This window comes from Podarcis raffonei, chromosome 6 (assembly GCF_027172205.1).
Source record: "Podarcis raffonei isolate rPodRaf1 chromosome 6, rPodRaf1.pri, whole genome shotgun sequence".
NCBI lineage: Eukaryota > Metazoa > Chordata > Lepidosauria > Squamata > Lacertidae > Podarcis > Podarcis raffonei.
The window spans coordinates 60,710,032-60,723,310 of NC_070607.1; the positions used below are offsets into that span (position 1 = coordinate 60,710,032).

At 42.3% G+C, this 13,279-nt stretch overlaps 2 protein-coding genes across 8 annotated transcripts in view; one reads left to right on the top strand and one right to left on the bottom strand.

The window, feature by feature from the left end:
• Positions 1 to 733: 733 nt before the first annotated feature.
• On the bottom strand, positions 734 to 4,114 carry YOD1 (YOD1 deubiquitinase). The gene is made up of 2 exons (XM_053393440.1): positions 3,796 to 4,114; positions 734 to 1,833 (listed from the first exon to the last, which is right to left on the bottom strand). Exons 1-2 carry the CDS (start codon positions 4,001 to 4,003, stop codon positions 1,127 to 1,129), a joined length of 915 nt encoding a protein of 304 aa, XP_053249415.1. The 5' UTR covers positions 4,004 to 4,114; the 3' UTR covers positions 734 to 1,126.
• Positions 4,115 to 4,315: 201 nt separating this feature from the next.
• The window catches only part of PFKFB2 (6-phosphofructo-2-kinase/fructose-2,6-biphosphatase 2), a 32,633-nt gene continuing 23,669 nt past the window's right edge, over positions 4,316 to 13,279 (top strand). For 3 of the 7 annotated variants that reach the window (XM_053393418.1, XM_053393419.1, XM_053393417.1), the window contains exons 1-7: positions 4,317 to 4,818; positions 5,587 to 5,731; positions 9,116 to 9,241; positions 9,943 to 10,039; positions 10,661 to 10,727; positions 12,076 to 12,150; positions 12,749 to 12,805. In XM_053393418.1, coding sequence (XP_053249393.1) covers positions 5,632 to 5,731; positions 9,116 to 9,241; positions 9,943 to 10,039; positions 10,661 to 10,727; positions 12,076 to 12,150; positions 12,749 to 12,805 — 522 coding nt within the window. In that variant the 5' untranslated portion in view covers positions 4,317 to 4,818; positions 5,587 to 5,631. The other 4 variants (XM_053393414.1, XM_053393420.1, XM_053393416.1 and 1 more) reach the window with 4 other exon arrangements.

Genomic DNA, 13,279 nt, shown 5'->3' on the forward strand with positions numbered 1-13,279 from the left:
GGTGAGAAGCACCAATCCCAATTGACAGATTATATAAACATGCTAACCCCTCAGTTCACATCATAAAGCAGGTACATGTTTGAGGTTCATCTTTCTTGGACATGTTTCAAGAGGAGACAATCAGCAGTTAGCAAAATCCAGCACTGCCATATTTAGAAACCAGAAAAAGAGGCAGACTTACTTGGAATTTGGCCCCAAAAGTTCCACTTTAAGCAAATAAACATGTGGCAATTTGGGAGGGGGCATGAAATATCCCCCCAATGCACTTTGAGTATATGATGTATCTGTTGTTTTAAAAAACTTTTATTTGTATTGCTTGGAATGTTGGAATTTCATTAATTTTGAAGAACGTGCCATGCACGTAATGCACGTAAGCCTCCAAGCAGGCAACAACAGTTTAAAATGTAATTAATGGGCACCAATATATTAAGTACTAAGGAAATGTGGTCTTATTGGTAGCTTTTCACTATCTAAGACAGCTGAAGACTAAACCTCCAAGCTGAAGCCCTTTATCACGACAGCTTCACTTACGCAAACATGGTATGCTTGTTCAGTGATTTGAAATAAACCAACTTTGGGATTCCTATATTGAAGAGGCAACTGTGTAGCTTATCTGCCTTTAGTTAAACAAATACACACATTTTGCATGAACAAAGCTGAGACACACAAGTAATCTTACCAAATTTGAATGGAAACTAACTTAAACTCTTCATTAGATTGTATAATCAAAAACTCTGTAACCAAGCTGACATTTTTATTCCATCAGTGATTCTAAAATCTTATATGCAAGCCTAGCTAGCTACAGTAGTGAGTGCATAACCAGTTGTGTCACAGAGGAATTCCTGCATCAGCTCTTCAGATTCTTTCAAGAGCAGTTGGTATCAATAGTTGTCTCTAGTTCTCTTAGACATGCAAAAGAACACTCCAAGCCAGTTGGAAAATGACACACATACACGCTTGTAAACTTCTCAAACTAACCACAGCAAACCTGTGCGCATCAGCCATAATTAAATTTAGGTCTTTCAAGCTTATAATGGATTCATTTGATTACATACAGCTTATTTAAAAACCTGGAGGCTTGTTCTTGTTCCGTGAGGTAGTAGATATAACCAACCCCACAGAAAATTCACACTTCTCCAAAGTTGGTGTGCCCAGTCTCCTTGGCATGTTCTCTGGCTTCCACTTGCCCTGTTAATCCTTTCTGACACACCATACATCTCAATGTAAACCGGTTTACGTCAGTAAACTGTCTTTTTCTTCTGGCTTCATCTGCTAACTCCAAAGCCTGTGCAAGGACAATGTCATCAGATGCTGAAAAAATTGTCTGGGGTGGAATATCTGAGTTGGGAATTTTACGCTCAAGTGGATCATAGTGAATACCATCATAAATTAAAAGAACCCGTTTGGCATAGCCAGCATCTTCCCCAAAACGATCAATTCTAACTGTCTGAGTGTCCACTACACAAATTTCACATTGATAGAATTTAGACAAAATGGAAACCTCAATTGCACCTCCCCATGTATCTTCTCTTCTGATCCATTCACAGTATTCCTGGTTAGTTTTCCCTAGTACTGCCTCACTATAGGATTCTGGATCACTTGCTACTATCTGAGCTATAAGATTTCTCATCTCTGGGGCACATCCTGGGTCATAAACCCCACCTTCTACCACATAGTATATACTGGTAAAGAGACATGAGTTATCTGCTGGAACAACCTTCCGAGCAAGCACAGGGAGTGCTTCCCTGACTGAATTAGGAACAGTCCGTTTTGTAACTATGGGTGACTCAGTCTTGGGCTTGGCTGCATCTTCTTCAACTATTAGTGTATCACCTGTCAAGAAAAACAGAACAAAGAAATAAAGGTATAGTTTACTGCAACAATTAAGAGCATGAACTACAAGTCCCTCCCTACTGAGTCTCAGTCGACCATGAATTAATCTTTCAGATGCCCCCTCCCCGACATTATCTAATAGGGAAATAATAGTCTGTAGGCTGAAATGGTTACTGAGGAAATATATTAAGTACTCTGACACTCAGGTAAAGGATTTAAAAAACTGGTCATGAATATGTAGGTAAGATTTAGATTTTACTGCCAGCATGATTTCCTGGTGGCTAAATGCAGAAATCAGAAAACTCAAAATTTCATTGTAGAGCTTCTAGAAATAGCTTTAAAATTCAACTGTCAACAATTCCTGAAAGTTTTCTTCAGATGTCAACAGGATTATTGTGCATACAGAACTACATCTCACTGAGTTTTATGACACATTAAGTGTGTTTTTGGAATTACAACCTATTCCTGAACAAGATTTATACACACAAAAAAGAGAAAAAAGAGAGAGATAGCATATTCCCCATTTTAAATAGATGAGAAACTACACTAATCCTCTTGTGCATCAGGGTAGGCTGAGAATATTCAATACTAATACTAATAGCAAAAATCTGAAATTTAATTATTGGGTAGTAACAACCAACACCCAGCCAATTTTAGACAATTATAGGATGTCAAAACATCTGTGTCATTGTTTCAATATTTCCTGTTATGTGATTGAATACATGCTGTGCTTCAGAAATATTTTGCAATGTGTAGTTTCCCTCCAAAGAAATGTTGCACCACTCATCTTTTGTTAACTACAACTTTTTAAGAAGACAGCCTAATATTATTGCTGGATAGAACTATTCCTCTTAGGCTGCTGATACTAAAGGGGGCAGGTAAGAGCAGAACATGGAAGACAATTGAACTGCTTTATTCTAAGCTATATAGGACGTAAACCCAGTGGAGCGGAAGCAAGGGCACTCCTGCATTCCTATCCGTTTCCTGTTGTAATAATCAGAAGCAAAAGTAAAGAAAGGGAAGCAACGTATTTTGGCAATTTTTGGAGTGTGTCTAAACTTCCTCCTCACTGTATGTGGACTTGGGGACATAGATAGCTTTGGATCCTTGCAGCTTCCTAGAACACCCCCTTTTTGCCCCACCATGTTGGAGCTCCAACACTGTTTGGGCCAAGACACCTGAGGAGGAAGAAACAAAAAAGGAGACTCTGACATCAGGTCTCCTTTCCCAACACTAAAGGGGTAGATCCATTCTATCCTATAGCCTCTGGGACACACTTCCAAGGAACACAGGATTGCATTCTAAAATCATTTGCGAAAACACTCATTCAGCTGCACCAACTGAAATCAGGCTTGTCCCTTCCTTACCAGCTGGCAGAAAAGGAAATGACTGGTGCCCTCCAGATGTTACTGGACTATGTCTCCATCATCTCTTACCATTGGTCATGTGGCTGGGCTGGAGGGAACTGCTTGAAACACCCAAGAGGGCGCCAGGTTGGGGAGGAAGGATAGATACATCCATTCTAACTGGCCAAAAAACTGAACGAATATCCCAACCTATGTTACTATTACAGGCTGCTTTTAATCAGTGTTGGACATAATTGGATCCGCTCACCACCTTAGATCTTACCTTTGAAAAGTGTGGTGATGGCAACCAACTTGGAAGCCTTTAAAAAGGGGAACAGACGAATTCGCGGAGTAGAATAATACCAGTAACTGTTGGTTGCGATGCCTGCCTACCTACCCTGTGTTCCCAGTTCCGGTGTGAGATGCCTCTGAATGCCACTTTGCGAGGACGCATATCCCAAGGCTACTCGTGAACTGACCCTTCGTCCAGCTACACAACAGCAGGCGACACTACCACACATCGTACAGGGCCAGGAGGAGTTTCGAGAGACACCCCCCGGCTTCTCAGGAGGAAGCTAAGACACCCCAAAAAAAATTCCCATCTGAAGAGGCCTACCAGAGTGGATGCCGAGCTCCCCGAGGCGCCGCTCCTCGTCGCTGAGGTCGAGGCCGAGCGGGGGGAAACCGAGCAGCAGGCGCTGGGCCTTGACGGGGACCCCGGTGAGGGTAGCGATCGCGGCCTGGAGCTCGCGCAGGCGGGAGTGCGCCGTGAGTCCGGGAAGCGGATAGGAACCGCTCCGGGCTTTACAGCGCAGCCGCAACATCTCGCCGCCTGATGTTCCAGAGTTGTACCGGCGGCGGCTGCCGGGTTTCAGAGCCCCCCAACAGCAAAATGGCGGCGGCTACCGGCAGCCCTCGCGTCTCCTTCCTCAGACTTCCTATTGGTCCCTTTCCCCCATCGAACCAACGTGCACGGCACCGGGGCAACCAATCAGATTCGGGGGCGAGCTCCCAGCCAAAGATCGCTTGAAAACATCCGGCTTAGGCGACTCCCACGCCATTCCTTCCACGCGCATGCGCGGTAGAGGCGGCTCTGAGCCCGGAGGCTTAAGATGCCTCGTCTCGGCGGCGGCTTTCTGCGCTCCCTTTCCCCCACATTGTTTTGTAACAGGAGCCGCTGCTACGCGGAGCCTCTTTGCACATGCGTTTGCGGCGTGGGTCCCGAACCGTTTGCTGCATTACATTTGGCTCATTATAAGTGCCACCAGCCCTCTGGATAAGTTTCCTGCCCGCGGTTACCTGTCGTCCCCCCGTGGACGGGTTGCTTTTCAAACTCAGTCCGCGAACGTGTGCACGCATTGAGTGTGATGCAACACCCAAGAAATATGATGGATGTACAGGGCTTATGTAATTTCATGCACATCGTTAAATACACCACCACCCTTGAGAAATACCCTTGTGATCATACGCAAGTGTACGATAACCCTCCTTTTGCCACTGTTTTTTTCCGTTTCCCTCTTTCTGCGTTTCTTTGCGTCACTTACTGAATTCGCACCTCGTAGCCGGCGCTGCCGGTTGGCCGTCTTCATTTCCGCATCTTCACAGAGCCGGCCTCTTTTTCCCTCTCGGCGTCTGGAAGGTAAAATAGGATGCACCTGGATACCTGCTGCTGAGGTTTCGGATGCACTGCAGTGCCCTGGCTTCACTGGCCTTTGGGGGCAGGCGGGGCGGGCGGGCTCTTTCTCAATCTGCATTTCTGCTTTGGAGCTGCCGGACCGGCTCCCGTTCTGTGCTCAGGACGCTGGACTTGCTGTCCCCGGCGACGGCGTGCTAAATTCTGCAGGTGTGTTGGGCCCGGCGGGAGCAAAGGCTCTTTGAGCTTGAGCAAGAGATTTTGAGGCTCCAGCTGCTGAACTGACAGGAGGGCTCTAACTCCAGATATAAATCCTCGTCAACAGTTATTCGCGGCTACATGTCTGGGATCGCCGGTGTGTGTTGCTGCTGGCTTTGGGCTGATCACTGTAATGCCCTCTAGCCTAGAAAGGTCTTTAGCAATTGGAATTCTGCAAAAAAGAGAGAAAGAGAAAGATGATGATGTAATTGTCAAATGAAGGATGCTAAGGATTATATAGGGTGCAAATACCCATTTCCTGATTGTAAAGGTCTCTTCAGGGAGAATGACACCTTTTCCTACTTTCCTTCTTTATGGAGTTTATGTCATATTTGATAATAGTAGGATGAGTATCTCTTGACCTTGATTAGCAACTTCAATGTAGCTTCCGCTTTTCCCTGCCCCACTTTAGTCCCTCTTAGAAGGAACATCAGGGACAGATTGCTGTTTGTGCATGTTGTTCTTTTACTGCCAGAGAGCTGAGCATTTCATAATACTCCTCCTTTGGTTTTCCAGAAGAAGGCTGGCGATCAAAAGTGAGGAAGTGTGTGCCTTGCAGCAATGTCAGGGGATGCAGCTCCAGTACCGGAGCAGGTAAACAGCAACGGTTGCAACCAAGAAAACAAACCTTCAAATCAGCGATTCTCGGAGAAAAAGTGCTGTGAGTATTTGTGATGCTTTGCTCTGCTGGGCAGCACATATATAAATACTGAAAGAAAAGTGGTGTGTGGGTGGGTGTGCTCCAACTTTCAAATTTATCACAGTGATAAACATAGGGATGAATTATTCCCTGGGGCACAACCCTTGATGTTATGAGACCAAGCTAAATTATATATAGCGACAAGCTTTCTTTTAGCCACACCTGTTTCACAGGGGTTGTTCTGAGGAGAAAAAAAAACTCTGGAAAGAGAAGAGGGAGAACCATGTTACTTTGATATGTGTAGTTCTGTGAAAGGCAGAATAAAAATAAAATTGGAATAGAAATACTTTAAAGGAATTGATAATGGGATTAATCTTATATAAATTACTGTCAGCCTGGCCCACAGCTACTTGTGTCATTTCTGTTAAAGTGACTAAACTACTACCACTTCCCCCACTTTGAATAGCTGTATACTTTTAGAATGTCTGCCAAAGGGTTAGTTGTATGCTGTAGGACCCTAGTTTCTAGGAGACTTCCTACAACTGTCACAGAGTCATGAGATAGTTTGCTAATGAAGAATAAACAACCTCAGTACCAGGGTCCTTTAACCTATATTCTTAGAACTCATTATTTGTTTTAGATCCTCTGGGAAGAGGGTGAATAAGTAAATGAATGTGAAGTCCAGAAGGTCAGTAGGGTAACTTACATTCAGTTCCTTCTACGCTGGTAGGGCTTCTTGCAGTCTTGTGATTACAGAAAATATACATGCAACTGCCAGTCTCTCTCTACCACCAGGAAATTGCTTGTCTGCACCCCATTCCAAAATATTTCTCTCTGGCTGTATGATTGTAGTCCCTGTAGTATTCCTATAATCAGTGCTTTTTTCTGGGGGAACGTATACCCTAAACATTTTGTGAATCTTTGTACTTTTGTTCATTTACTGTTTTTATTTTTCCCTATTTGAACTATAAAATGGTGATCTTCTTGAGTCAAAATTGAGAGTACTCCTAAACATATTTAAAGGAAAAAAGCACTGCCTGTAATAGCTAGGTTTGTTGCATTGTTCTAGTACAGTAGCCTGCATACAATTTGTTTTTGCTGACATGACAATTTTTTTTTAATTTTAATTTTTGGACTCTGTCTTGAACCCTATCCCTCAAATTTTTGTAATGGCACTGACTTACTTTATTGGTTGAATCCTATACTACTGTAGTGCACCAGCCTAATCTCTGAGTAGCAAGAGACTGTGGGGGTGCCTACACTTTACACAAGGCTTCATTTCCTCGGAATGAAGGTCAGCAGACTGTGGTGCCTTTAGGATACATGGTTTTATTTACACTTATATACAATATGAGTATAGGATGGAGGGGCTCATATAACATTAACACCACACCATATCTTGCTTCTCCATTAGGCTTCCAGGGAAGCCCAAAATTCAGCTTCAGATCCAGGACAGAACAGATACATCTAGCTTCCAGCACCAGCTAAACACACACACACACAGCACTTCATACCATACTATTGTTCTTCATCCTAAGATGACAGTGGCATCCAGTCAGATGAGGGGAGTGGAGAGAATGCCAACCCTCCATCCCTGGACAGCACCATCACTTAGTTGTAGCTATTGCAGTCTAGTTCATTCCCTTTGACATGCCAATGAGAGTACTTAAGTGGCCAGCTAAAGCCATTATCTTACATAGAAATTTTGTCTGACCTGTTCAGCAGCCTCTCCTAGATTGTAACCCTCACTGGGTACAGGCTCACAGGTCTGGAAGGAATCCAAGGATATAATCCAGACTGACACACAGACACCCAACTCACAATGCTATTCTTTGAAAATTAAGGCCAGACAGACCCTTAGTAGGGTTTAGTCATGGTAGACTGACAGTTTGAGCAGACAATCAGTGTAGAGCAGGCTTCCTCAAACTCAGCCTTCCTGATTTTGAGACTACAATTCCCATCATCCCTGATCACTGGTCCTGCTAGCTAGGGATCATGGGAGTTGTAGGCCAAAAACATCTGGAGGGCCAAGCTTGAGGAAGCCTGGCTGCTTTTTCAGCATAAGTTGCCCGATTACTTCAACACAAAATTTTGATCTGGAAAATTGCTGTTGTCTGTGGTTTTGTACTTTCAGGACTGTCACACCGAAGCTAAAATGTGATTTAACTCTTGTAGAGATAAGCTATTAAAATTGTTCTTTCTCTCAGACAGACCTAGCTCATCTTTACATGTCTCCTTATTTTTGACACTAGACCCAGTGAACTTCTTTTGCTGATGCCACACTGAAAACAAAGCAAGTTGCATAAAAATAGAGATTTCTTCATCTGCAACTTCCATCTATTTCAGCCCGGCTTGCAGAATGGGTTGTACCCATTTTTATGTTACAATCTACTTCCTTTAACCTTGGGATAAAAAAGAAATTTTGTTTAGGTTATTGCCAGATTACATTTGAGAGGAGAATTTATCTCATTAGTAAAATTGGTAGGCTTAGGGGTTCCATCTTATTTCAAGAGATCCAGGCAAGCCAGTAATGAAGTGGCTTCAGGTTTCTCTCATATGATATCTGTCAGAGATGGATATGGCCACACATTGGTAAAAAGTTCAGTTATGCAATTTAATCCTGGATCCACTACAATAATTGAGAATGTTGGTGATGACTGAAATGGAGCCAGGATTTCTTGGAGTAGTAGCTACAGCAGCCACCCCCAAACTAGTCCTTCCATAAGCTGGGGCTATAAATGGGGAGAAATTCTATTTAGTTTGCATTTAAAAATAATGACATCTAGAGAGTATTGTGTTGGGAAGGTTCCACAGACATCTGTTTTGTTAGGCTTTTGGTCATTGCTGTACCAAATACAAATCATGTACAGGTATCTACCATGAACTGTAAACTATTCTTTTACTGAAGAAAAATAATATATTTCTTTATAAGCATCATACGCAGCTCCTATTCATTTGAGGGCAGCATGAATATTTGAAAATTTGGCATCTTAGACAAAAAGCAAATAAAAGACCAGTTTAATTTTGTTCAGATCTATATTCATCATGTTCAGAAAGGAAGCTGGCTCCATTGGTGTTCTCAAGAGGGATCGTGACATTTTTCTGTTAACCTTGAAAAGCCCACAGCTTAATTGGAAAATATTTTTAACTGAGTGACACGCTCAGTTTGAGGCACATAGTCAGTGGCTATTTTTTGCTTGGTTAGCCTTCTTCATTAGCAAACACCTGATACAACCATGCCATAGTCCGCTGATTGATTATGGGAGCAGAACACGGTGTCCTTGTCTATGGCAGATGTATGGGCAGAAGGAGTTGTGGGAAGCCTTCATTACTTTGGCTTATTGCCAGCATTTTTCTTTTTCAGTCTTTTAGAAGTCACCTATTCTGTCTTTGCTTTCTTTGCAGCATGGGCCTCTTATATGACCAATTCCCCTACTCTGATTGTAATGATTGGCCTCCCTGCAAGAGGCAAGACCTATGTGTCCAAGAAATTAACTCGCTACCTCAACTGGATTGGAGTGCCTACAAAAGGTTTTTCTATATTTCTATGCATGAGATATAATAGTTATTACACAGTTAAAACAATACAGTAAATAGTTTCTGATCAGCTGCGAGTGACTGGGAAAGTGGGTAGTTAGAAGCTTGCATTAATCCAGTCCCGGTTAATTGATTATGCCTAGATGCGGTTATCTTTTTATTTCTTCCTATAATTGAAAGGTTGTTCTGAACAAGTGCTAAATAACAATGGTATCACAGTATTCTACTTTTTGGCAGTGTCAGTACAAGGCAAAGAAATATGTTTCAGTGGTGCTTTAGAAGTCTAATTTCAGCTCTGTTTTTTTGAAAAAAGTTTCTTATTGCGATCCCCAGAGTCTTTAGGTGGTTGAGAATCCCAAACAAGTTGGTGGGCCTCTATAAGCATAGTGTTTGTGATTCAGTTTTCCCATTTGGAAAATGGAAATAACCATTTATAGGTTAAAAATATTAACAGAGGTATTCATGTAGTACAGCAATATTTGTACTTAGATCACAAACATATGCATTGATGCCATGTGTTTAATTTCTTAATCTCCTTTTTTAAGTGAGGCCCATGAGGAGGGGAGTGAAGGTAAAATCTGAATGAATAGTGGTATTTCGATGACTGGCATTTAGATACCAGATTTCCATCTGCTATTAGTACTGTAACACTATTTATTATGGAATGTTGACAACTGAATTTCCGTTTTGTGAAGTATTTAACTTAGGAGTCTACCGCCGTGAAGCAGTACAATCATACAAGTCATATGATTTCTTCAGGCATGATAATGAAGAAGCCATGAGGATTCGAAAGTAAGTTAATGCCAGCATCTCTCAAAATACGCGTGGCTGTTAAATAATAACAGATAATCATAATTCAGTATTTATGTTGCTAGTTTTGTAATTCACTAAAATTAACCTCAAAACACAGGGAGATGTTATTTTTAAACCTTTGAAGATAGGGAAGCCAAGATATCATTCAACTTTTAGTAAGTTATCCCCATGGGATAGAAATAAATAAAAGGAAGGGCAGAATAGTAGGGTAGAGAGGGGCATGTGAAGAAACTATCCTGCTGTACCAGGGGCAGCCCATCCCATTTCACCACCCCCATATCTGATTCAGTGGAAATAAACAGGGAGAAAGCTATTGTTGTATAACATATTTCACTGACTCACTACTTCCAGTACAGTGGTACCTCGAGTTACAAACACCTCAGGTTACAAACTCCACTAACCTGGAAGAGTTACTTTGAGTTGAGAACTTTGCCCCAGGATGAGAACGGAAATCATCCCTAGTTAAGAACAGTTTCAGGTTAAGAACGGACCTCCAGAATGAATTAAGTTCGTAACTAGAGGTACCACTGTAGTTTGGTTTGATGTCGTCTTTGGTTTAAACCATCCTACTTGATGATGATGATGATGATTATCTTGCAGACAATGTGCCTTGGTGGCCCTTGAAGATGTGAAAGTTTATCTCATGGAGGAGTCTGGCCAGATAGCTGTAAGTGCACACAAGATTATTGGCCTTCAGCTGGTGGTTTGGGACCCACCACAGGCGGGACCGAGACACAAGAGCACCACTTCCATCACGTAAATACATACAGGGGAAATTAAGAATTGGCCTCACAATGTATGTCTGGGCTAATGGCGTGTCCAAGATCTCAAGGTGGGCCCTAAATGAATTAGAGTTTATGGCACAAGCCCAGAAGACATCTACTCGTATCTAATAGCAGGATGTAATTTCTCATGGCTTTCTCTCCAGGAAAATCCGCTCTTTAGCAGTGAATTGGAACAAATAGCAATTCAGGTTTTTTTGTGTGGAGCTGTTTTCAGCAGTAAAGAGTGGGTTTTCATGGGGAAGGCATCGGGGCAAAAGAAGAAGAAGAAAGAAAAAGCTCTTAGACACATAGAATCATAGAATTGTAGAGTTGGAAGGGATTCCAAGGGTCATTTAGTCTAATTTAGTTCTTCCTGATGTTCTTGCTTGGACTCCAAGATCATCTGCTAATGCCCTTCTTTGAGTACCTCTCCCATCACAGGCTGATAAATTGAAGTGAAGCTTCAACTACAGAGAGGACTTTTCTTGGTTAGGCTGCCCTAGTTATGGAATTTCGCTCTCAATGGGGACTTGTCCAACCCCAACGTAATCTTTTAGGTACCAGGCAAAATGTTTTTACTCCCCCAGGCCTTTTAAGCACAGTTTCTGATATTTTATTTGTGGTCAGTGTCAACATGTTCATTGCTTTATTGCTGTGAATCATCATAGTATCAAATTTAATGAAGGGCACTAGACAAATGTTTGAATACATAATTAAGGCTGTCTCCAAATACTGCTTTCTGCAAAGATTGGAGTGTGTTGGACTTGTAGGTGTCAAGAGGTGAGAAGTTCCAAAGATTGGAGCCACAGCTGGAAAAAACTTCCTCGTTTGTCCCCGCCAATCTCACTTACTTGGATAGCAGGGTCCCTACCCCATGTCAATCTATCCTAAGTTTGAGTTTTTATCTATGTTTATATTTGTTGTATCACCCTAGGCTCTCGGAGAGGCAGCAGATAAAAATGTAATAAAGATTTTAGTATGTGGTTTGAGTTGTAATTAAGATCTGGAAGTTCTGCTTCATATGTGCAGTGAGATTCTGCCAGCTTATCTATTTAAAAATAATAAGGTGTGGAGTCCAGTAGAGTTCTTTGAGATTTTGTTATGAGGTGGACTTGAATTCAATCCATTATTAAATGTTTAGCTGAGATTTAAAGCTGTCTAGGCATGTGTGTATTTGTATGCTACCTGCCTATTCTTCTTATGTTCCGTGGACACCTAAGTTTGATGGGCACATTTGTCTATCTCTTTAAGGTCTTTGATGCAACTAACACAACTCGGGAGAGGCGGGACATGATTTTGACCTTTGCTAAAGAAAATTCTTTTAAGGTGATGACTTCATTACAAGCTTGTTCCCAGTTCAAAGTCAAAAATGAGCTTGTCTATCATTGTGTGCTAGAGCAGGGGTGGGTGTATAATAAGTTCTCAGAGCAGGTTACCTCTCATTTTGGATTCTTTTTAATTGGGAAGGAATTATCTAAATTTCTAAATTAGGACTTACTGATTATTAAATTATTGTTACTGAAGTAGAAATTTTAGGGGCCTGATGACAGCTGTAGATACAAAATCTAAATGAAAGTAAAAACCCATTCAGGTGGGGGGCCCATATCAGGCAAAGCCAGAGCAAAAGTGGCTGGACCACCCCATTTCTCTCTCCTCCTCTCTTTCATTGTTTGCATCACTTCCTCCCTCTGCCTCTCCTCTTCTGCTACCCTCTTTCCCCCCCTTTTTTCTGACCCTCCCTTTTCTCTCCCCAACCTTCCTCTCTACCCAGTGATCTGCCTGCTGGTGGCGGAGAATTCCAGTGGGCGGTGGGAACTGATTGCATACCAAGGCCTTTTGAAATTAGGCTGAGGGGACTGTAGCCTGTAGAGGACCTGCAATTTAATAAGCATCTTTCCTCCTCCAACCCCCAATCCTTTTGCAGGTGTTTTTTGTGGAGTCTGTCTGTGATGATCCAGAGGTCATTGCTGCCAATATATTGGTGAGTATTTGACATATTCCAGAGGTTGGCCTACTTAGATTTTCTTTGTTACAGAATACTTAAATGGCATTAGTTCAGTGTTGCTAGAGAGAGACCACCATTTTGTGATGTTTTAGTCCAGCTCCACATTTCATGCAGCATTTGTTCTTCCTGCTGGTTTGGCGGTGTTATGTGGATATTCATCACAGAAAAGGCATACTGCAGATTGGATGTAGACTTCCTGTGAGAGGAACTCTGTTCAGGGGAATGCTTCCACCAGGGAAAAGGGTGTAGGCAGCAATTTTCACAGGTTCCTCATTCCCCCTGCAGCTCCCTAGAAATCTGGTCTTGAGGGTTGAATCTGGATTCAGTCCAGTTTGAACACCACTTGAAAAATATCAAACAAAATAATGGCACATATTGAAGAGCTCCTCTTAGTTCTCGATGAGAGCTGGGGCTGGCTCATCCATGGGGTAAAGCGAGGCTACCATCTCA

What these genes read in the sequence shown, in the direction of transcription:
- YOD1 (XM_053393440.1), bottom strand. Translation starts at nt 4,003, where the DNA reads ATGTTGCGGCTGCGCTGTAAAGCCCGGAGCGGTTCCTATCCGCTTCCC. An exon ending in GGAGCTCGGCATCCACTCTG is followed by an intron (nt 1,834 to 3,795) that starts GTAGGCCTCTTC and finishes TTTTCTTGACAG; the next exon opens with GTGATACACTAATAGTTGAA.